The 23661-nt window shown below is 43.4% G+C and overlaps 4 protein-coding genes across 5 annotated transcripts; 1 reads left to right on the top strand and 3 right to left on the bottom strand.

Moving 5' to 3' along the window:
• Positions 1-1220: 1220 nt before the first annotated feature.
• On the bottom strand, positions 1221-8478 carry pth1a (parathyroid hormone 1a). 2 transcript variants are annotated; one of them, XM_069162986.1, is made up of 3 exons: positions 2579-8478; positions 2205-2302; positions 1221-2061 (listed from the first exon to the last, which is right to left on the bottom strand). In XM_069162986.1, exons 2-3 carry the CDS (start codon positions 2285-2287, stop codon positions 1791-1793), a joined length of 354 nt encoding a protein of 117 aa, XP_069019087.1. In that variant the 5' UTR covers positions 2288-2302; positions 2579-8478; the 3' UTR covers positions 1221-1790. The 2 variants fall into 2 exon arrangements, with proteins under 2 accessions (XP_069019087.1, XP_069019086.1); XM_069162985.1 differs by having other exon boundaries at positions 2205-8478.
• Positions 8376-15004, top strand: LOC138205991 (uncharacterized protein DDB_G0286299-like). Its single transcript, XM_069162402.1, has 4 exons — positions 8376-8441; positions 11302-11372; positions 12543-13797; positions 14870-15004. The coding sequence occupies exons 1-4, from the start codon at positions 8376-8378 to the stop codon at positions 15002-15004; spliced, it is 1527 nt and encodes a 508-aa protein (XP_069018503.1).
• A 499-nt stretch (positions 15005-15503) lies between these two features.
• Positions 15504-16093, bottom strand: LOC138206350 (phosphatidylinositol N-acetylglucosaminyltransferase subunit Y). Its single transcript, XM_069162984.1, has one exon. The coding sequence runs from the start codon at positions 16087-16089 to the stop codon at positions 15877-15879; it is 213 nt and encodes a 70-aa protein (XP_069019085.1). The 5' UTR covers positions 16090-16093; the 3' UTR covers positions 15504-15876.
• Positions 16094-16235: 142 nt separating this feature from the next.
• pyurf (PIGY upstream open reading frame) lies at positions 16236-17695 on the bottom strand. Its single transcript, XM_069162983.1, has 2 exons — positions 17411-17695; positions 16236-16371 (listed from the first exon to the last, which is right to left on the bottom strand). Exons 1-2 carry the CDS (start codon positions 17602-17604, stop codon positions 16236-16238), a joined length of 330 nt encoding a protein of 109 aa, XP_069019084.1. The 5' UTR covers positions 17605-17695.
• Between the last annotated feature and the right edge of the window lie 5966 nt (positions 17696-23661).

Below are 23661 nucleotides of genomic sequence, written 5' to 3'. Positions count from 1 at the left end.
GGAGACGGAAGTGACCATATTTAGAAGAGCAAGCGGCGATTCTGATTGGAAATCTGAGGACACAACGCCCCGCCAACTTATAGCAGAAACCGAACTGCGCCTGGCCTGTCGATCCAAACAGTTCCCAAAATACCGCTTTTTGAGGCCTAATACATAAATCAATGAGGGGATTGTTTTTAGATGCAACACCAGAAAACGAATAAGAAAGCGAGACTTTAGCAAACGACACCAAAATGACTTCATTGTCAATACTTCGGTATTTCATGAGAGAAGGTGAATGGGAGTCAATGGAGGCTTTTTTTTTCTTTTTTAGAGCCGACCTCTTGTGGCACTCAGTGGTATTGCAGTTTAAGGCCCGGCCTAATTTTTTGCAGACCTGGAAGCTACGTCCACTTTTATATACAAGTTGCGTTTCGAATCACATACTTATTTTCCTTTAAGTACGTACTGAAGCTACACTTCTACAAAGCACTTCTGCATGCAGTGTACATACAACTGGGACACACTACTTTGTCGACCCTTTTAGTCATATCCGTCGCGATCCATAGCGCAGAAAAAAAGGGGAAAAAAAGATGTGATTTGGAAAAGGTGCTACATTTTTAAGAGACGTTTATTCTCAAGAGGACAAACTAAAAATCTGCTGTCTTATTGTGGTGGGGAAAAAAACAACCCGAGGTGCATTCAGAAAACTGACTAAAGAGGTGCTGGACTGGATTTATAATGGAAAGGAAGCTTACAACAAAAAACAACTTGAAATATACCGAACCGCCCATTGGAGAAGAATAAACCTGCACATTTGTCCTTATGGTTGACGTTGAAGCTTATTCAAAGCGACCCAACGCATCTTTACAATCTCAGATCATCTAATATTGACAAACAGGAACGACCTTCTGAATCACAGCACATACAGAGAATATTGCACTCGTTCTGTTTTTAAAGTTTTAACGACCGTAATGACCTTCGTTTTAATGTAATTTTATTGCTGCTTAATGTGGATTACATTAGCATATTGTAATTAAATGTTCCAAGTTACAGATCTCCTAATCATGTTTCTACGTCATCTCTTTTTTTTAATCTTAAAAGCCAATTTCGGAGGTCGTCATATTCAAGTTGTTTAACTAACTTAAAGTGACAGTTCCCCCCGTGTTACGTTTCGAGGTATCAAGTTCACAAATGACCAAACAAAACAACAACGTTTTATTTCAATTATTTTAGTCCATTCGTATCATACACTCCTTAGCCTAAGAATAGGCCTAGTTATACATACAAAAATATACAATTTATTTAATGTCGAAGTGCATAAAATAGCTATTATTAAGCCTATCTGTTTTGACTTTAAAAAGTCAAATATTTAGCGAGTACACATACAAATTAAGTGAAGTAAACTAGATTAAACTGATTTGAAATTAAAGACGAGGAATGTCCGTTAATAAGGACATTGTCAAATCATTAAAAAGAAAACAGTTGGTCCGATTGTTTACATCTCCGCCAGCTCTTAGAAGTAAGAAGCTTTCTGAATGGTTTACACAACCCATCAGCTAAAAGTGCATACAACAGCTCGTGCCTCATGGAGGCACAGTTTCATAAATAAAGAATTCATAAATAAAATTCAATAAATATAAGTCAAAATGTAAAAGTACACTGAGAAAAAAAAATATGAATAACACGTACAGAAGTCTAAAAACGTTTCAGACTAAATAGGAAAACACAAAGTAGCTCTAAAATCGTGTAAAAAAAAAAAAAGGATGTTGGAAAGTATAGAAAAATCTGAAGAAAAAAAACAGTACAAATCAGGACTGCTTGGACTTGAAGAGCTTTTCCAGGTAGTTCAAGGCGTGCTGGATCTCCTCGGGGGTCAGGTCGCCCATCTCCGGCAGGTCCTCGGGACGCAGCCTCCTCCTGCTCCGGCCCTCCGTCGCCGCCTCCGGCCCGCCGCTGCCGTCCCAGGCCGCGGCCGTGTGGATGCCCCGCAGCCTCATCTGCAGCCACTCCCGGCGCTCCAGCACCTGCTTGTGCTCTCCGAGGTTGTGCATGAGCTGGACTTCACTCACCGTCCTCTTTCTGTACGCGGGGATAAATAGGAACCGGTTAGCTTTGACATTGCAGTAACCGGTGGTGATAATGGAGCTTTCTGTCGGTGAAAGGTGATCTTAATCGATCTGAAAGAGGAAAGAGAGAGCGAGCGAGAGAGGTGGATAAATTACCTGAGGGGGCGCCCTTTACAGTGAATGGAGAGGTGTAAGACGCAGAGTGAAATGAACAGGAGTTTATAGTCCATTTGTTGCATGTTGACCTTGATGACCTGTGAAAGTAAAAAATGAGAAAGTGTCAAAATCATGTTTTATTTTTTTTACAACATTTTAACACCAATCTTAACAACACACCTGACCTTATTCATACTTGTGTTTTTTATTTAGCATCTAGATCACGAAATCCCCTATATCCTGCTTACATGTTGAAAAAAATAAAATATATGACATTTTCCACCTAAAATATACAAATTAATAAATTTAAAAAAAAAACAATACAAGATAATCTTTACGCCTCTGGTTGAATGACATGGGCGAGTTGAACATACCTGTGTTGGTGGCTTCTCGGTCTGAAAAAAGTCAAATTGTTGTTCCTCTCTCAAAGTGAGTCCCTCTGGTCTGCTGGTGTTTAGCTCCTATCAGTTACGATAAGCACTCCGGACTCCCCCACCTAAGTTCCCCTTTTTATAGCCCCCCCCGTGGGGGGAGAGAGGGGGATGGGGGGGTTCCAGCAGTCATTGATGAGCTGCCTTCATTATTATTGCTGTTGATGTCATACCTCCAGCTCCTCGAGATGGGTGGAGGGTGGAGGGGGTGGAGGGCTGGGGGGGTGGAGGGGGTGGGGGTGAGGGGTGGGGGTGAGGGGTGGGGGAGCAGGAATGACAACACCTTTGAGCTCTGGGGCTTTTCACCACTGTCATACCAGGTCAAAATGAACGGCTGTGCACATTGAACCCAAATACCCTCACTCACACACACACACACACACACACACACACACACACACACACTTTCCAAACTTTTCCAAATTTTTATTCTAAACTTATGACAGTTCAAGTATTGTCCTGATAAAAAAAAAAAAAAAAAAAAAGTTGATTTCTGATTATATGTAGTGATTTTCAGCCATTTTATTTCTATCATTATTAGTGTTTTCTAAACAGGAACACATACTGAAATATTAGTTTTTTTTTAATAAAAAAAAAAAAAAAAAATACCTGGATGGATGACTATTTTATTGTGTTTTTTTTTTTTTTTTTACATAAGATCCATTCAAAACTACATGTTCCCAAGAGTTTTTTTGTTTTTTTTTAAATGCAGAACTTTCCCCTTCACATTTTCAATTTTACACGCTCCTCTTTTTATTTGTTCTCCATTTCTGCCGGCCGGGCCAGATCCATTAGTCCACATCTGATGTGACCTTTTTTGTCCGGCCTCCCAACAATAGCGCCCAACATTCGGATGGATTTATGGGACTCTGCGACCATCGGGGGGGGGGGGGGGGGAGTCTCCCCGGTTACATAGACTCCTTACTCAAGAATTAACATTGTTGTAATGAGTTGCCCCCGCCCCAAAAAAGGGGAGCTTTTACACCGACCCGACGTCAGAGGAAACGTCCTGAATCGCAGAGTATAAGCGGGAGTTCACGAGGTGTGTCGTCGGGTGATGCCTGCCGACGTCACCGTCTTGCGTCTGGAGAATCCGCAGAGACATAAACAGATTATGTTTGCATTGAATTACAACAATTGTTGAAAAAGTTAATGGGGTAATCTCCTTTAGACATTTAGATTTTTTTTTTGTCTGTCACCTGCGTCCGGCTGACCTAGTTGACCCCCGCGACGTAAACACAAACAGCCATAAACAACTATGGCGTCGGTTACAAGAAGAGGTTCCTGCAACCGATGGTGTGTGCCACGCAAAAACCCCGATTTCAACGTCGTCCAGTCACTTTGAGATTTCACATAAAGAGACAGAAAAGCACAGAAACGTGCCGTTTTAAATCCACAGTAGAGCTTTGACAAGTCCTCCGTGATGCTTGGAACGACTCTACCGACCACGTATCTTCACAAACTTTTCTTCAAATACTAAATAGATTTAGGTTTTTATTTCTTTAGTTAATTGCTCTATAAATAAATATTCATGTCATTATTTGGGAGCATTTAGGGAGTAGTTTCACAAAAATAACATAATTTGATTTTTTTTTTTTTTTGCATCACCTATGGTGATGGTATTTAAAATCTTTAGTTACTTCACCAACTGGCTGCTAATTACTCGTAATCTAAGAGCACACGTCTTCATTTTGAAGGTGAATTTATTTTGTCTCTCTGCAGCATTTCGAAAGCAATTTCTTTCTGTGTTTTCAACTCTGTCCTTTTAACCTGTGCTGCTAACTGTACGACTGCTGAAACATGCAATCAAGCTATATATTTGATTTATTTATTTGTCACTGCTTGTCAGGATCAAATCCCACAAGCTGTTCTTTTTCGCATCACTTGAAGGGTAAATGTGTTCTAAAAAAATAAAATATTGCAGAGGAAAAACATCCTTAATAGCTCTCTCTGAAAGAAAAGCTGAATAATCATAATTATTTGTTAAATATATATCTCCCGCTCCCCTTTATTTCTGTCATTTGGGACATTTTGGGTCAAGCCCTCTTCTTACCCCCACCCTCTTCAGATGTCCCAAGAGTGATTGATCCACAAGCTGAGAAGAAGCAACCCCCTGCGACTTAGCACGGGTCGCATACGCCACACATTAGGTAACCACTGAGGCATGAGTTTTTCTAAATGTAGCAGGAGCTGAGGATGGATCTGTTACGACGCACCGTGTGAAACAAAGATCAGACAAAAGTTTGGTGATTAGGCTCTTCTGTGGAGGTTGTCCGTAGGCTATCTCACGTTTCGAGAAGATCCGGGGAAAGTGTCATTTTGGGAGAACAAAACTGGAGCTCTTGCGTGAACTGCGACACGGTTGATCATCTCTGACGGGTTTATTGATCATCAGACCTCCTCTGGGAGAGAAAAAAAAAAAGAAGAGAGAATGACGGCATCAGCGGAGAAGTCAGAGCGTGACATGATGCCAAGCAGCTCCAGAATGGATGTCGAACTGGATCCCAGCAAAAGAAAAACACCCATTTTGTCGTAAAAGAAAAAAGCTAAATGAAACGGCGTTATCCCCTGGAGACAGCTCGTGCAGCTGTTGATCCATAAACAAATGCTTTCAAGTGGCCGGTTAGTAAAGTTGTTTACATACCAGCTTTGCAAGATTTATGGCGATCGTTGGCGGGGCCCTTCAGAGACGCTGACCTCCGCTTGCTTTTCCTGTGATGCTATTACGGACAGCGGCCTGTTTAGATGACACCCGCTGAACGCGTTGACCTCCGACCCCAGCTTAGGACCCAGCACCTCGTCGTCCTTATTACCTCATGCTCCATCAATGCGTGGGGGCGTTCACCTTTGGCGCGCAAAGGCAGCAAAAGGTTCAAGACCCGGAGTCGAAGTCGGAAAGCCGACAACGACTCAAAAAGCTGGCCCTCGTTGTCCCGAAGGGCAACAAATAAAAACATGCCACACACGAGACAGGAGTATTTGAAACAGATTTTTTTTTTTTACATAGCCGCCGTAAAACAAAGAAACTGCTGGGCGCGTCACAGCTGTGCAAATCAGCATCAGCGAGGCGAGCACGGTTCCCAAGACTTCAGGATAGTTAGAGGGGAGTAAATGAGGGGGGGACTGCTATTTCAGGTCGGGCTTTAGTTTTTGCAGAGGGTGACGACATGTCCTGGGCGTCCACGGGTGACAGAGAAGATAAATAACATCGCACAGAGGCGGCTCGAGTCGTTTGAAAGGGCGCTTGAAGAAAACAAGATTTCATCACAGATGTAGGGGCGGATTAATATTTAGCCGAAGAGGTCAGTCAAAGGATTTTGTTGTGATTTTTACCCCCCAAAAAAGATACGACTTCTGCTTGTTTAAAAGATGTTAAGACATTTTTGACAAAATAACTAATTATAAGACCAATTGTATTGTTTCCAGTAGAAAAACTGCCTGAGTCAATGGGCCGTAAACTTTTTACTGGCCCTCTCTGTGTGCCTGTTATTCAGGGTGTGCATGTGCGCGTGATGTGGGCGGTACGATCCCTACCAACAAGTCAGAGGCTGGAATTTCTTTCCCAGTTCGCCTCTGATGCTCCGTAATAATAAGCTTTACTCCTCCTGGATTTGAAGACGTATGCCGTTTTTAGCAGGCCAAATGCAAAGTCGATGATAGTGGAAAATAAATCGGCCTCATGACTCAAAATCTGGTGCCGAAATTTAACGCCACACCCTTCCACCAAATTTCAAATAAATCGGACCCGCAGTTTTGCCGTAATCCCTCCGACAAACAAACAAAGAAAGAAACGGCACTGAAAGAAAAATAACTTCCATGGCGAAAATGAAAACTCTATTTGTAGATTTAAATACTAAAAGCTTCTGTTAAAAACAGTTTCGGCCTCTTAGATGCAGCGAAACAACCTGAAAAAACAAAAACATCTGCCGCCTTTTAAATTTGATGTGGTGAACATGTTTGCCCACTTATAATGATATCTTAATTCAATTGTCTTTATGTGGCTGCAAATCACAACATGAGTATATACTGTATGTATATATTCATTCATTCCTATGCTGTAAATATGTCTATTTATGTCTGTCTGTTTTGGGGGTTTTTTGGACGCTGAGAGCGAAGCTATAACCAGAGTCAAATTCCTTCTGCGTGTCAACATACATGGCCAATAAAGCGATTCTGATTCTGATTCTGATTCTGATTCTGATCTCAGGGCACTTAACACGGTAAAGTCAAGAGGCCAACAATTCAACAATTCTCTCATGAGCAACAGGTGGGAGGAAAAACGGCCATTTTAACCTCAGACTTATGATGATGGAGAGCGGAGCGAGAGAAGAACAGCATAGAAAAACGACAAAAAAAAAAACCACTGGGCGGGTTTGCTGTTTCTATATATTGTGTTTCTGTCTGCCTGATAAACTTAGATCCAATTTTAGTCATTTGCCACTTAACTATGTTCATCACCAATCTGCTGCTATAAAAATCAGACCTTGGATTTCCCACTTAAAAACCACATTTCGGACAAAAAGCCAAAGCCTCTCACAACATTATGCATGTATATTACAATGAGTCGTACTGGCTCAGGAGTTTACGGCGTCAGGAGGAAGGGTCAACTTTAACAGCGAGTGCATCACAGGCGAGTTCGTTACTCCTGCCCGACCCTCTTTTCCCGGAAATGCGCACCGCCTCCGAAAGGCGAACGCGCCATCGTTTTACTGCCGCCGCGCCGGACCGTCACCGCCCGTCGGGCTTCCTTTCACGTGGCACGTCCTTCCAGTCTCACAGACTGCATCATTATTTTTGATATGAAGAAAAGATTCACACGGCCCGGACTGCAATAATAACACAAAGTCTCTCGGCCTCTCTCGGTCTGCTTCACGAGCGTTAAATTCTGTTCGGTTTTGCTGCAATCGGCTTTTCTGATCGAAGATGATCAAATGACCAAACTGATGGAAGAAATGCAAACCACCCTGGGGAAGATGTTGGTATCAGTTACAAGCATCTCTCAGGAAAATTAAATCTGAGACGAATGCTCTTCGAAATGTTGTCAGCAGTGACTAATAGATACTGTAGGCTGAAGATCAGCATCCGAAGAGTCAATGCGATGAATCCATGAACAGGCAGTTATGAAAGTGTTGCCAGGAATTTTGGGCCATAAAGGTTTTTTGTTTTTTTTCTTGTGCTTTTAAGCTTCGTTGGCGACGTGACTCGAGGGATGCTGTAAAAATGTCTACAGATGGTTGTGGTCCTCAGAGGATATTTAATAATAACTTTGGCGATCTACTGATTTTCTCCTCCAGTATTGCCAGCAGGTTGATATTTTTGTTGGACGAGTGTACTCGTACATTTCGGAAACATACCGGCGATAGTCTTGTTTTAAAGTCAGTAAACTCACTACGAGTAGCTGAATTACCCAAAGCAAAGTCCAAGCTAGCTGCATTACAGGAAAATAGAATATTATCTCTCGGAAATGTTACGACCTGCTTTAAAGTCAAATTTTGAGTCAGTTAAAAGGCGCAATTTCAAAGTTGGACAATTGATATATACAACTTTGTAACACGGCTTTAAAGGAGCAGTGCGTCAAATTTAGTGACATCTAGTGGTGACGTTGCAGATTGCAACCAAATGCGAATCCTTTGCCTTGTCCACCGCTTCCGAGCATCCAAAAACAAAAAGGGCCCTTTTATAAAAAGCCAATGTTTAGTTTGCTCCCTTCTGGGCTACTGTAGAAACATGGTGGTCTAACATGGCGGCCTCCCCGTGGAAGAGGACCCCCGCTCCCTACCTAGCTATGAAGGGACTCATTGAGAAGGTGAAGAAAACACATTCATTCTTAGTTTCAAGTGATGTTTACGCCAATAGATTTCCGCTAAATCCTCCGCAACGAACATTTAAGTGGGGCCCCTCGAAATGTAAAAGCTTCTTTCAAAAAGGAAAAAAAATTATACGCACACACTTTTACACAGTGCTGAGCTGTCAGCGTAAAAGTGAGGAGGTGAAAGAGAGAAGCCATTTAACACACACACACACACACACACACACACACACACACACACACACACACACCTCCAGGGAAATACACCCCCGCTCCGAACACACCTATGCCCACACACACACACACACACACACACACACACACACACACACACACACACTCTACACCTTTTCTGCCCCTTAGCTCCATGTGGTTGGCATAGCAACAGAAAACTCCCCACAGATGAAATAAAAATGAAACGGCCCCATCACGAGTAATCTGGGAGCACAATGAGGACACTAAGATGAGGGACTCTTATTATTCCTGCAGCATGTTAACGGTTCCGGGAGATAATGTCGGTCTTCGAATGGTCAGATTTGAGATTGTTATCGTGAGACAAACCCCAAAAACCGAAACCATGAAAAATAATAATAATAATTTTGTTTTTGTTTTGTTGCTGTTATCTAACCAGTGTTGCTGCCAATTTATTAAAAACCCAAAACAGTATCTTGACAGCGAGTCGAAAGGGCTACAAATCTCAGCCAGTGGCAAAGTAGTGCCTGAGTCATGCGTGTTAATCATCTCCCATCAACCCCCACAGATGTATTATGTATCATGTAGAGCCGCAGGGCAGCAAAAAAGTCGTACTCCTCCTTAAACTCCCAGGCACACCAAAAATATCGTACGCGGCAGAGTTTCACGGTAGATTTTTCTTTTCTTTTTTGGTTTTGTTGATGATGTAAACAGACGGTTTTATGGCTAAAGGGCTGCGATATTTTATAGTATATGTCCCCGAAACTGTCTGAATTACTGTAAGTGAGAAGAGAAAACAGGTAAACCGGGTTTTATGAGTAAAATATGGAAAAGGGAACTCTCAAAGAGTCGTTGTCTATCCGCTTAAAGGGAGTGTGTCATAAATTCTGGTTGAAAACTACCCACAACGGGGAAGGTGTAGCCTACCGATTTTTTTTTTTAAAAGGGGTAACATTAATTTAGCAGAAAAAAAGCGATTTGGTGGCCAAATTCACAGTTTTAGCAGGGCAGGATTACTGCAACATCCTGTTTGAATTAAGTTTTTAAATTAAGAGAGAGGGTAAAAATCTGAAAGTCACGCGGTGTAATTCAACAGCACGGCCACGTGGGTCGAACGTAGACTGTAAATAAAGACGGACTGACACCGACTTAATGTTCCCCGATCGATCCTGCTCTCCACAACGGGCCTCCATCAGTCTGACCGCTGACAGGCAAACACCCACTCAGAAATCTGTCCCGGGGCAAACGCAGCATCGGGCATCAGAACTGAAGAAAAGGACAAATGATGCGTTAAAAAAAAATTAAAATAATAAGACTTAATAGACAAGCTTTGAACCAGATGTAGATATTTCTACAATGGAAAAATGCAGTATCTGAATATCTGGTAAAAAAAACAAAATCCAAATCTGACTTTTTGACATCTGTGCTTATATATATATATATATATACAGTATATATATGTATCCTGCAATAGTTATGTAATTCCCTGTAAACAGCAGTGGTACAAGTAGTATTCACACAATTTTAGAGTTACATCCATTAAACTTCCACTGAAGTGTTTATCTGTGATCAGAAAATTGAGACTTTAAGTGTCTTAAAAGATTAAATACCTAATTAAAATATTCATCCCAAATGATTTTTATACCGTAATATATCACTGGATTTTTAATCAGGCCTATATTAAGGCATTCATGTATATCAGAATGGCACGATGGGAGGCAGTCTCTGGTTGAGATAGAAATGATTTCAAACTATTTAATATTGGTTTTAAAGTCATTTTCAAATGTAAAAACTTTCCTTCTCAAACTAAACGGCCGGCAGAACAGAAGTAGGTCACAGCTAAACTTGGGAAAAAATTACCAACCGGACTGCATTATGGGAAAAAAAATTAATCTGGCCGCTGTGAGGAAAATACTTCACAATAATCCTAAAAAACATCAGGTTCATGTAAAAAAAAAAAAAAAGAAAAGATTCTTTGTTTTTCGACAATGTTTGGTAAAATGATGTCATAAAGTTTTTATATCATAAATAAATTGGTGTTAATTATTAGAAAAACACTTTCTGTTTGGTTGCCTGAAAGGTTTCCTTTTTAATCTAATGTTTTCATTTTGTACTATTTTAAATTTGGTAGGCTATATGACAGGGAGGTTTCTTTAAACATGATGCATTCAAGACAATCTGGGTTACTTTGATTGCAACGTTCAAGTCCCAATTTCAAAGCCAATCAATGCTTTTAACATCCAGATTTAGACAGTCACAATCATCCCCTCAAAGTGACGTTGGCGTTTTAGCAGCAACTGCGCCATCTACTGGTGAACGTGTGACATTATTTTCAGCGTGAACTCCTTACAATTAGTTTTCTGAGCCACTCAGCCTGTGATACATGAAGAGGACGTGATATTTATGAGAAAAAAAAAAGAGGGTGAAAATCACAGACTAAAAAGTAGGTGTATGGATATACGTGTGCCTTTTTCTATGTAATGCTATTCCAGATAATATATGACTACAACTTTCTCCTGGAAGTGATGGATTTAGCAGCAGGTTGCACATATATGGCCATCAATTTAAAACAAAGATGGCAATTTTTGTTTAATAAAAAAATGAAATTGAATAAACGTTTTGTGCTTCACGTGATATTCTGTTTACGTGTATCATCTATCCGTAGCGCACACCGTTAACCGGAAATCAAGGGCTTCTCAGAGTTCCGTCCTCACCCAGGCAGCACTTGAACGCAACGTGAACTCTCGGCGGCAGCGACGGTCCCTTTGAAGTTGAGTTTCGCCGGCCGCAGTTGAACCCGGCTTCAAAGGTAAATATCAAATGATGTCCAAAATGTTTGTGTGTGATGCCATCTGAAGCTGCAGGCTCTAACACGGGTCATTAAAACCTTTCCAAAAAAATAAATAAATAAAAAAAGTCGTCTTTGAACCGCGAACGCGGACAGTTCAAAGGTCACAACGATGCTAATGTATAGCCCGTCAGGTTTTTCCCTCTTAAAAGACATCGTTGATATTTTTTCTCCTTCAAACGACTACAAGTTTACGAAGATGTGAACTAGTTAGATCTGTAAATAAAAAAAGTGGGGAAATCTATGTCGTCATCTCTGAGAGCAGCACTTCAATTAGTTACAGTTACATTGTTGCAGACTTTTTTTTTTTTTACTTTCCCGTTTCCGGTTCGCAAAGACGTGTTTTTAGACTGCGGGATTAAAAAAAAAAAAAAAAAAAAAAAAAAAATCACATTGCTCTCAAAGGGAAAATATTTTCGACCCAAGTAAACTGCTGCACATCTTTATGAGGTCAATTTTTTTTTTTTAAATTATATAGACAGTAAATGTTGTCAAAAAAAAGATCTGTGAAGGGTATTGTGCCAACGTCCTCGGGGACATCATATACTACCGTGTAGTCTTTACTTCAGCCAGTTTATCTGCGGTGCGACATTCATCGCGTTCGCCGCCTCGTGCCTTCACGTTAAAAACGTAAAAAAGAAAATGATAAAAAAGAAAACCGCCCTGTTTAAAAACCTCTTTTAGGAGCGAGACGCCAACAACGGTTTGTCAAGTTTGATACACACACAACAACAAAAATCACACGCAAATACAGGTAATTGACAAAGAAGCATGGAGCTGCTGAGCGTGCGGGATATTAATTTAAAGCATCTATATTTACCGCCAGGCGGGAAACTGTAATGGTAATTCTCCGAACCATTATATTCCGTGTGACACATATATTGTTTTCTAACACATGATGTTTTATCTTCCTTCCAGCACACATACATATTCCCCAGATGATGCCATATACTCCAAATATATCCCGCAACTCAACTTCTTTATCTTATTCCATCATAAAAGAGATATAGATATTGCTTTAATAACTAATCTATTTTTCCCTCTTTCTTTTCCATCAGACTCATGAGCGACTTCGAGGACGCCGACTTCTTTTTGAAGTCGTACTGGACTTCACCCGAGAAACGAAAAAGTAAAAAGGGCTCCAAAAGGGACGAGAAAGAGCCGAAAAGAAACGACGGCGTCCAGAAGAAGAGGAAGAAGAAAAACGCCAAATTTAAAGAAGCGATGGAAAAGGAGAAGAAGAAGAAGAAGAAAGAGAAAAGGAAAAACGGATTGGAGGTCGATGACAGTTTCATGTTCACGCAGAGCAGCGGCGCGCGACCGAAACCGGCCGAGAAGCCCGACACCGCAAATCTGGAAGAGAAACTAAAACCGGATCGTCCGACTCCAGACTCCGGGAAGAAAACCAAACGAACCAAGAAGGTGGCGTTTGATTTACCGCCCGGCTGCGTCCGCGTCAAGCGCCCGAAATTCGTCTCCTCGTCGCCTAAAGAGAAAGAAGCCGCCGTCGTCGTCGCGGCGACGGCTCGGAGTCGACCGCCCGACGACGACGATGACGACTCTCAGCGCAACAGCGACGACGTCAACAGCCAGGACTTGTTCATCACCCAGAAGACGTTCAGGGCGTCGCCCTCCGAAGACGCGTCCAGCGGAGAAGACGGCGAGGTGAAACGTCTTCCCGGAGACTCGCCTTTCCGGGATCCGAAGACTGAACGCGAAGGATTAAAAACGCCCGACCGAAAGTCCTCTCAGAAAAAGAAGGAGTCAAACGTCGCCGGACAGAAGAAAGTCCCCTCCAAGCCCGACGTGGCGAATCTTTTCCTGGACGAACCGATTGTCGTCAACTCGTCTCCGGACGTGGCGAAGAAAAACCCCTCGAGCCGACGCTCCTCTTCGTCCCTTTCGCGCGACGGCGAGTCGTTGCCGTTTCCCGCGTCTACGGCGAGCGCCTCGACGCAGACGGAGAACTTCTTCACCGCCGAGCTCTCCGTCTACCTCCGCCGCCGCCACGAAATCAGAGCGACCGCACGCCGCCACGACGACGACGGCGACGAACCTTTGGACCTGAGCCTCCCGCGCAGGGCGAGGAAAGACCTCGGGAGGCGTTCGTCGGCGAAGACGTCCGCGGTCGAGGGAGAAAAAGAGGCGAAGAAGAAGAAGAAGAGGGACGGCGGCCGGGATAAGGCGCCGTCGGGTCGAGGCGACACGAGTCCCAGCCAACGCTCGGAGTCGGACAACAAGTCCGCCGACACGACGGCCTCCAGCGAGGACAGCGAGCCGCCGAGCCGCGCCGGCAAGCTGGACCTGAGCCAGGTGACTCCCGGGGCCCGTCGAGGCTGTTGCGCAATCACCGCCACGATTTTGATCCGTCGCTGTTTGCGTTCGGCGCGTTTCAGAAATGTCGTAATTTTTTGAATCGGCATTTCCACCGTTTGCAGGTTTGACTCGGCGCTTTTGATGACGCAGCTTTTTCTTCTTCTTCTGCGGTTTAAAAGTCACCGGCGGAGAATTAGCGCCACCTACCGTTTCTCCAATCGTTCCTAATATTCAACCGACGACATTTTGACGATGAGCATCCGTCAACATCGCGAATTTAGTTCGCAAAAACCAAACACTACAACCAGTCAATTGTTATTCTTCTTCATGAGGTGTATTATCAAATTATGATGATTATACTTTAATAATAGTATAAAATAAACGGAAAAATATTCAAAATCGCGTAGCGCCATTATTTGTGACAATTATTCGACAAATCAAATTTCCTGATGGTGACAGATGTTACCGCACAATCCTGTTCACTACGGTAACACAGGAACAAATGATAACACTTTTTTTTTACTTCATATTACACTTCAGAAAATCCTTATTTGCTTTTGTGAAATTCTGAATTAGCCGTTTCTCAAATCGCTTCTAAATATCAACCGACTACATTTCGATGAGCATCTGTCGACATTAACATCGCGGATTTAGTTGCAAACTCTTCAATCAATTGTTTTTCTTCTTTATAAGTATAGTGCCATAAAATAAACCGAAAAAGACTGTTTAAAATTGTTTATCTCAATTATTTGTATGATAATAATCATCAAATAAAAAAAAATTTAAACTCCTGATCATGTGCTATTAACTAGTTAGACAGGAACAAATGATAAAAAAAAAAATTCTGCCTCAAAATTCTGTTGGATCTTTTTTGTCAGCTGCAGTTTATGGAGGGAAAATAATACACAAAGAAAAATCCTTCTTTGCTTTTCTGAAATTTCTTTTCTAAAAACACCGAATGGTAAACTAGCTCCGCCTCCAGCAGCTGCAAGATAAAAGGATCTGAATATTTTCTGCTTCCCGCTGCCGTTCAGTAACCAAAACTTGTTTTTGTGTGTCGGGCCTTCAGGTCCGAGCGGTCCAGACGAGACTCAACGAGTGTTTCTTTTTCAAGACCAAAGGAGAGGGACAGTCGCCGAGGCCGGAGTCCCCGCTGATGAAGCTCTTTCAGGGCAGAGACGTCAAGAGCAGGAAGGGCCACTGAGGACGGACGGACGGACGGACGGACGGACGGACGGAGGTGTTCTGGTTTTTCTACTTTTTCTATCAGAAATGATATAAAAACGTCTGCAGCGTTAGTTCTGTGTTTTTCTGGAGCTCGAGTTGAAAAGAGCAGAACGTGTCTGCGTTGTTAAAAGAGTCTTTTTAAGTCGACAGGTGTGACGTCATGACGACCGAAGATCCAAAATTAATCTCTGCGACGGGAAAAAAAAACTAAACAAATTACCTTCCGGGACGAATTTCTTGTTTTTCTACTTACCGTCATGTTTGTGGGTGTTTTTATTTATTTTGCGAGTTCCTCCTTTAAAAGTTCAATTTCATTTCCACAAAACTTGACGTCAAATTGGTCGTAACTTCATCTGTTCTGTATGAAAAGCGGTCTTTTGTCAATTAAAGTCTTTATGAATTATATCAAGGCGTAGTGCTTCCCTTTTCTACATGTCGGGTGTCGTTAGAATCAAAACACGGCGCCAGATTCTGAAAACGGTGTTAAATACAGAGCTTTTATTCATTTTAATCGTCATGGAAACGTGTCGCATACATTAACGATCAAGCAGCCGTTTTGTTAGCAGGAGTCTGTTTGGACTTTAAGATACGATCATCGTCTCGGAAAGCAAAGATCACTACTGTCGTTCAAAAAAAAAAAAAAAAAGAAGAATCTTCTGCAGCGATTATAATACATAACAATTTGTTGACTTTTTGGAGAAGCTGGTTAAACTTACTGCTATAAAGTGCTGAAAAAAAAAAAAAACCCACACCCGAACGTTTACCTTATTTCGACCTCGTAACGAAGCCAGTAGCTGTTTTCGATACAGCTTTTGGTGTTTGCAGGTTGTTGTTTTTTTTTTGCAGCTCTTAGTTGTGTCTGAACAGCTTGATGCCCATCCAGCTCCACAGGTGGAAGAAGACGTAGACGGGGATGGTGACCGGCAGCAGCAGGCTGTAGAAACACAGGCTGCTGCTGCTGGTGCAGCCCTGCGGGAAGTTCTCGTCCACCGCCGCCGAGTAGAACAAGCCGAACAGCGACACGATGGGGACCAGGCCCACCATCACGGACAGGGAGAACATGTCGGACAAATATCCGGCGGCGTTTGTTATTTACTTTGGGTCGGAAATAACTTCGTCGTTCACGGGAGTGATAATCCGGTACTTTCGGTCTGACTCAAAAGCAAACCGAGCGTTCGGGGGTCGAAGGCGGAGGTTTTTTATTGTTATTATTGCGCCGGTGTGCTTGAAGCCTCCGTTTGGACGAGTCGGGCTTCCTGAGGGATCATGTTGGGGATGCCGTCGACGATGGGATAGGCGATGCCGAGCTCGTCGTTGATCAGCTCGTGGGTCTTCGCCTCGTACCTGAGGAGGGGGGGGAATAAATAAATAATAATAATAATAATAAAAAAAAGACGTGTGATTCTAAAAGTATTCCTAAATATCGCTCTTCGCTGCATTAAAAAGCTGAGAGAAAAGAAGACGAGCTGAAGTTGTCGTCTTTCCCGCGTCACCTGAATGCAGCAGCCTGTACTCGGTGAGGTCTAATGGACAACATATTCCACCGTCTGTTACGTTCAATTTCTGCAATAAAATAACATCCAGTGCGTCATAAATTGCGGCAACTGTTGTCAAAAGTCGCTGATTAATCGCTTTCTGTACAAAACGCCCCAATTATTCGTTGTTGCAAAAGATGAGTCTAATATTTGCCCACAATCCAGTGACGTGTTCAGATGTCTCGGTTTGACCGACACGCTTTCACAACAGTACAAAGTGGGGAAAAGAAAAGAAAAAGTGAGGGATCCTCCGAGTGACACCTCGCTGGTAGTTGATTGCATTCATTTTCTTTTTTTTAATTATGTGCACAGAGGAGGGGGGGGGGGGGGGGGGGGGGGTTGTGATTGAGCCCGTTTAGAAATAGGCCAAAAAAGAAATACAAAAAAAAAAATTCAGCCTTTATTAATCTTCCACCTCAGTTGAATCGTCTCGTGTGCACATAATTACTAATTATATGCTCTGTGAGACACAGGATTGATGCTCTGAATCCCTTTAAAATGCATATTTTAACTCTATTGGTGTTTAATTTTATGCATTTTTATGCATCTCGATTCTTTTTCGACCATTTTTAAATGTTCCTTGTGAAACACTACATGTAATTTGTTTTTGTTTTTTTTGCTGTAAAGCACTTTGAGCTGCATTTCCTGCACGAAAGGCGTTACACAAATAAAGTTTATTATTATTATTGGTGCGTAAAACGGGATGACGTCAGATTAAGAATCCGAAATTTCCACGTCAGATAGTAAAAAAGTAAAATAAACGCCGCAGACAGCAGAAAAAGGGGACATATTGAACGTTTTAGTCCTAAAAAAACAAAAGCCATCGAGTTTGCTGCGTGTGGTTTTACCTCAGCGGCTTCTTGGACAGCGGACACACGAGGAAGTCCAGCAGGGAGGCGTCGAAAGGCGGCCGCGCTTCGTCCTTCTTCACGGCCGCGAAGCTCCTCGCCGACACCGAGGCGGGGGTCAGCGTCTGTGTTAGCGCATCGCGGTGAGCTCGAACCGTCGGAGTCGCCAATTTGCTCAAAACATTCTTCAACATGACCCAAAAAACAACAACAACAACAACAAAAAATCAGCTGCGTCGCATAAGCTCCTCAAATCCTCCAACAGGAAGTACGAACGTCCGTGTAACGGAAAAATACGGGTCCACTTCCTGTACAACGGCTGTCAAAGGTTCCGCTTGTCGTCGTCTTTTGTTTAGGTAGGTATTTACTTTATTAATCCCCGAGGGGACATTTTTTTTCGCTCCAGCAGCATACAGAAGCAATAAGATAATAATAGAATAATAGAAAAGCAGTAAAATAGCAGTACAAAATATAAAATATAAATATAAAATGCACAGTATAATATATATATAATATATACTGTCAACTTCTTGAGCAACCCACGAATTAAAATATCCGAGACCGAACTTAATTCGCCTAACACAGTTAATTATTGTAAATATATGATATATATAAATTATTAGATTGTTATTGTCACAGTCACTGCGTTTTATTTGGAGAATGGCTGTTTCCTCATTTGCCCGGGTGGTGGCGGTGTTGCACTGCTCAGGTCAGCAAAGCTCAATCGTGGGATTTGATCTGGGACTGGAACCAAAACTATAAAAAAAAAAAGAACATTAAAATAATATGAATGTCATTACTTTGATCAGCTACACTGCACCAGATACTACGCTGCTCCAATTCATTTGTTCCATTAATGAATTTAATGTTTTATGAGAGCTCCGCCCGCCTGCAGTGTTGTGATCAATTTTCCTCAGAATACCATCTCATTGAGTCGAAGAAACTAATGTAGCTGCACAGTTTGTCAATTTTACAACGCTTTGCTGTATGTACTCCGGTGCCGTTTAAACCCCGTAGATGTCCCGAACATGATTTCCCAGCAGGTTACAGCTACACAATATTAAATATAAACAGAGAGCCCGGTGGCAACGAGAGCATCCCCCCCCTCTCTCCCCATCCATATGGCTGAAGATATTGCTCTGAGACTTTCTTGGCAGGGCCCCAACTTGTTTTAAAAACTGCTTCCAGCTGTAATATATCCCACTGCTCAGTACACGACAGTCCTGCTAATATAAGCCACAGTTTGAACACAACAGCACAAAAGCCCCTTTTTTTTTGTCTTTTTTTTTTTGTCTGTGGACCTGTTCACTCATGAGAGGTATCCATCATGTCTGACAGAGCGTTAAGGCTGAAATAATACCGAAAGAGGTTCGACATTTGTTTCAGGCCAGGCTGTATCGAGCGAACGTTTGAGCAATCGGGCTGATGGGTTGATAGAATGTTTAAGTAGAAACTGAAGAAGTCACCTTCAGAATAAAGCAGGAAAATAAATAAATAGAATACTAACTATTTCTGTGGATCAGAATTCCCGTAGTTTTACCAAATCTATTTGATGGATCACAGTGGAGCCGAAAAAAAAAAAAAAAAAAGGGCTTTCTGACGTACTCTGGGGAACATCTGGACACGACACTGGAACTCCTGAAGCGTCGACTAGTTGGTCCAAGGAAAGGTTCGGTAACAGGTGATCAATCAGGTGACTAATCGGTGTGGGGAAAACAATAGACTGGAAATAAAAGTGGACGTAGCTTCCGGGTCTCGCGAGTGAGGCGGAAGTGCACTACCACCGAGGACCACTAGGGGGCGGGCACCAACAAACTTCTGGCTCCATAGATTTCCATTCACATCATGAAATACAAAGCCAATAAAAAAAAATTAAAAAAAATTCCATGGTGTTGTTAGTTAGGGAGAACAGAACAGACAAGAAGCAGGCGGTTGAAAATCCACCGTTGGGTGGCCCAAAAAAAAAATAACTCGGCAAGTCAGTAATGAGCAAGTGTCCAAGTTTTCAGAATGACGAAGGAAGAAACCGACACCAAGATATCAGAGCCGAGTCGCAGAGGACGGAGACGTCAGGTCTGTCTTCACTTCTCTAGGAAACCTTTAGGGCAGGGATCTCCAACCAGTAGATCGCGATCTACCCGGTGGATCAAAGGAGCTCTCGGTGTGGGGGTGGGGGGGTGGGGACGAGAGAGAGAGAGAGAGGAGGGGGGGGGGGGGGGTCGGAGACACCTGTGCAAGACATTCTGCGTCAGGCCATGCAACTGTTTTTGCTTTTGCACATGTTGGGTGAGACGCTGACTCGAGGACGACTTCGTGAACCTTCGACGGGTTGACGTCAGCGACGTCGCCACAGTAACCGCGGACCGTCCTCGATCGCAGTGTCCTCCAAAAAAAAAAAAGAAAAAACCCACAAAAAACCCCCCCGACCTCTGGAGTCCGCTCCAGAAAGCCTTCACGCTTCCCCGGTGACAGCGCAGCCCCCCCCCCCCCCCCCCCTCTTTACCGACACACAGCTCGGACTTGGCGGGGAAGTTAGCGAGTCCCTGCCAGGGTTGTTACAACACTAATAACTCCTAAACTTTCTGGCTGTGGTGGGGGTGGGGGGGGACGGGAGGACGGGGGAGGACGGGGGACGGATCTCTCATAATCCCTGTGCCGTCGAGACAAATGCTGCTGCTGAAAAAAAAAAAAAAAAACAACCTCACCGTTCAACGTCGCCTTAAAATTGTCCTCGGTGCGTCAGAGACCTCGGCGGTCACGAAGCTCCGTGTCCCAGTTTTGGAAGAGTTGTTGGCGGGTCGTACTTTCCGGCCCGCCGCTGTGTTTTTCCTGAGAGACGAGCGGGAAAGCGTCGCACGGTTTGGCGGCGGCATGCTCTTCACGCCTCTCTAAGTTTTTACCCCGCGAGTGGGAGGAAGAGCGGCGCGTTCTCCGTCGGAGCCCGCTCCTCCCGACCGACCGAGCGAGCGACGGCCGGCGGCGCCTCCGTCGGTCGGTCGCTCGGTCGGTCGGTCGCGCTCCTCCGCCGACCTTTTTCCGAGTCGTCCGCCTGAGCACCGACGCGCAGGAATTCTCAGTTTGATGACTTCTTTGACCCGCTTCAGGCTGTTTTTTTTTTGTTTTTTTTCTTCAGGCTTTTCCTCTCCCGGTTCGGATCGTCTTTGAAAGAGTCGGCGACAGACTCGACGGTTCACTTTCGTGACGTTTGATGCTTTTTTTTTTTTTTTTTTACTTTCTCCGAGCGGCTGTCACGACGTACGGACAGAAACCTGCATGTTTCATAACGATAGCGAGGATCCGTCGAGGCTGCGCACCTTGAAACAGGCTTTCGCTGCACAAAAGAAATGCTTCCGCTCGTTAGTCTAATTATCATTGACCCACATACCGAGCTTACGGTAATAAACTCTTCGGTTTCCCGGCCGATTAACAAAATAAAAGCCTTCATTTCCACATTTTTATTATCTCATCTTGTTTGGAGGAATCCACTCGAGTCCATTTCGCACCTGCCTCGGGATTTGGCGAGCGGACGTCGTGTTTGCCTAAAACTGTAATGATAACGAAACTTTAAAGCTCCGCACGCAGAATTAGAAGAAAAATAGAAGTTAATATGATGCGGTGCCCGCCGTGCGGCCCTGCAGGAGCTTATTTAGCCAAATGAGAATCTTTCTGTGAAACCCGAAAGGCGCAGGAGAACTCAATGTCGTTCCATCCGGAGTTCCAGTCTGATCGTTCCCTTGCTGAGCATCGGTTTCATCCAATTAGAAACAGTAGATTAGGTCCTTCTTCCTGCCAGGAGAGCTTTCATTTCCACGCTGAAATATTGCTGATGCAGCATTTGCTGCTTAATCTGATAATCAGATCCCGAAGGACTTCCCCTTGTCCTCCTTGCCTTTCTCGTCTCCCGTGGACCTGAAGTCCTCCCCCTGCTGTCGCCCTTTTTCGGCCTCTTCCCGCTTCCCTTCAACCCTTTCCCCAGTTTTCCTTCCCTCATTTCCTCCCTCTTCCTGTCGCCATGTTTCTCTGCCAACAAAAAGAAAATAAAAAGAAAAGAAAAGAAAAGAAAAAGCTAAACTAAAGCTTCGCTAATGCGCCAGATTGATGGACAGGCACAGGTCCGCCGAAGCGTTGCCCTTCGATTAGGCCTCCGTGGTCACCTGGCAACAGTGTTAACGAAGTGTACCCTTCAATTAAGTCTCGCCGGTTACTCGGCAGAAGCCTGAGCGAATGAGGCGCGAGGAAAAGGTTGACGCCGCGTCGTTAACGCTGCCTTCGAGGCCTTTCGGAGTGGCTTTAATCACTCAGCCGCCGTTTAGTGCCACGCCGAACGCACAAACGCGCGTGTGTGTGTTGATTAGTGTGCAAGCTCACGGCTCATTGGAAGTGTTAGGTTTACAATGCCTTTGATGTTGTGAGAGGCTCTCAGACTTGTTTATGAGGTGTTCACGGTAACCCCCCTCCCCCCATCCCATCCTCCTCCACCCCCTCACCAAACAATACAGGCGCACGGTTTCAGCTTTTATGACAAGCCATCCGTGGAAATGCTTTATTGCTTATAGAGACGGAGCGTAAATGCTTGTTTTGATGCCCGGGTCGTCACTGTAATGCCTCGAGAAGACATTGCGTTAAAAGGATGGATTCCTCTTTAGTGAAGATGCATCCTCTCCGTAATGGCGTCTAATAAAAGAGGGGGAGGCAGTAGGGAGGAAAAGCGAATTAAAGCGAGGGAAGGGAAAAGGTCTGGGCGAGGAGGGAGGAGGGAGAAGGATAATGGCAGGGTGAAGGCGAGAACGAGTGGGACGGAGAGAAAGGAAGTCCGGCCGGCTCTTCAGCCGACTAACAAGAGAGTGGGATGTTGCCTGGAGGTGATAATTAGCGGATCCTCAGAGGCTGCAGCGAACCACTCTTCTGCCCCCAGTATAGCTGCACTACAGAGGACAAACTGCACCAGTGAGAGTTTATTATTATTTTTTTTTTCCTTTGGTCTGATGTGTTTTCCCCAGAGTTTTATAACTTGGAAAATCTTCTCATCACGAGAAGCTGAAACGTGTCAGTAAAACTTAAGACAGGTGATGTTTTTTTTTTTCTTTTCGGGGTTGTAGCAACTCTAAAGCAAAGTCGGTCTGAAACCGATTCTGAGAAATTTCAGAGGTAAGACCTTAAAGCACTGTTTTTAAGTATCAAGTCTTAAATCTTTATAAAACAAGTCTTCAGTAAGAGGCAGCTGAGGCAACTGTCAGGGAAAGTCAATGAAAATAAGTCTCATCGAAGGTCTCCTAGCGCTTCGTACTTTTTCTGAGAAATTGAAAGGGTATAAGTCCGGTTTCAAGTGTTGTCAGAGCGAGTCTCAAGTCCAAAGCCAAGCATAACTCTCATTACAGGACGGGCAGCTCTCTAATTCAAATTGAAGGAGGAAAAGAGCTCAGCACAAAGCTTGAGGAGCAGGTCCAAGTCATGTCTGAAGGCAATGGACTCTCGTCAAAGCAAGACTCAAGTCCAGTGAGACAAGTCCGAGGTGACTCTCAAGTGAAGTCTCAAGAGAATTGAAACAGGTGAATGTTAACTCTTAAAAGGTCTCCACGCAAAACTAAAAGTCATTTCCCAAAGTCCAGTCTGACATCTTGTCCGGGGGAACACTCGAGCCCAAAAGTCAATTCCTTAATGGAATCACGCTTGAGGTAAAGTAGCACTTCACGAGCGGGACTTGCGCTGAAGTCTGCAGTCTACAGGTCTTAAGCGAAAATCAATGTACAAAAAGGTCTGTTAAAATCTGTGAACTGGGTCAGGGAATAAATCGAATGGAAGCCTTTCTTTTTCTTTTTTTTTTTGTCGTTTGTCTGTTTGGGGAGGAAATTTGTACAATACCAGCAGTGAAAACAATCAATGGTTTCTTTTTAAATAAATATTTAAAAAAGATCTCAGTATTCCTCTTAATATATGTAAAAAAAACAACAACTAACCGTTTCTAAATGTACTTCTTAAAAAAACCTGCAATACCAATAAAAACAAAAACAAAACACTCAAATCTGACAAGTAAATGACATTCCTCTTGTAGCCTCGTTGTTTTTTGTTGCCCACGGATATGTAAAAATAGCTTTAAATCTATCTGAACCGATCTGAATATGTGCACTTTAATCTGTAACACGGTGCGGAAACATCATCCACCTTTTTATAACGAGATTACCGGTGAATCCGTTTTGTGTCAGCGCCGCGGAAATCATGAATCACACTGAACATCCGCTTTGTCTTTCATT

Source organism: Embiotoca jacksoni, unplaced genomic scaffold (assembly GCF_022577435.1).
Source record: "Embiotoca jacksoni isolate LCO1_2020_lvr unplaced genomic scaffold, fEmbJac1.0.p SCAF_3, whole genome shotgun sequence".
NCBI lineage: Eukaryota > Metazoa > Chordata > Actinopteri > Embiotocidae > Embiotoca > Embiotoca jacksoni.
Note: the sequence above shows the minus strand (reverse complement) of the source record. Positions and strands in the feature narration are given on the sequence as shown.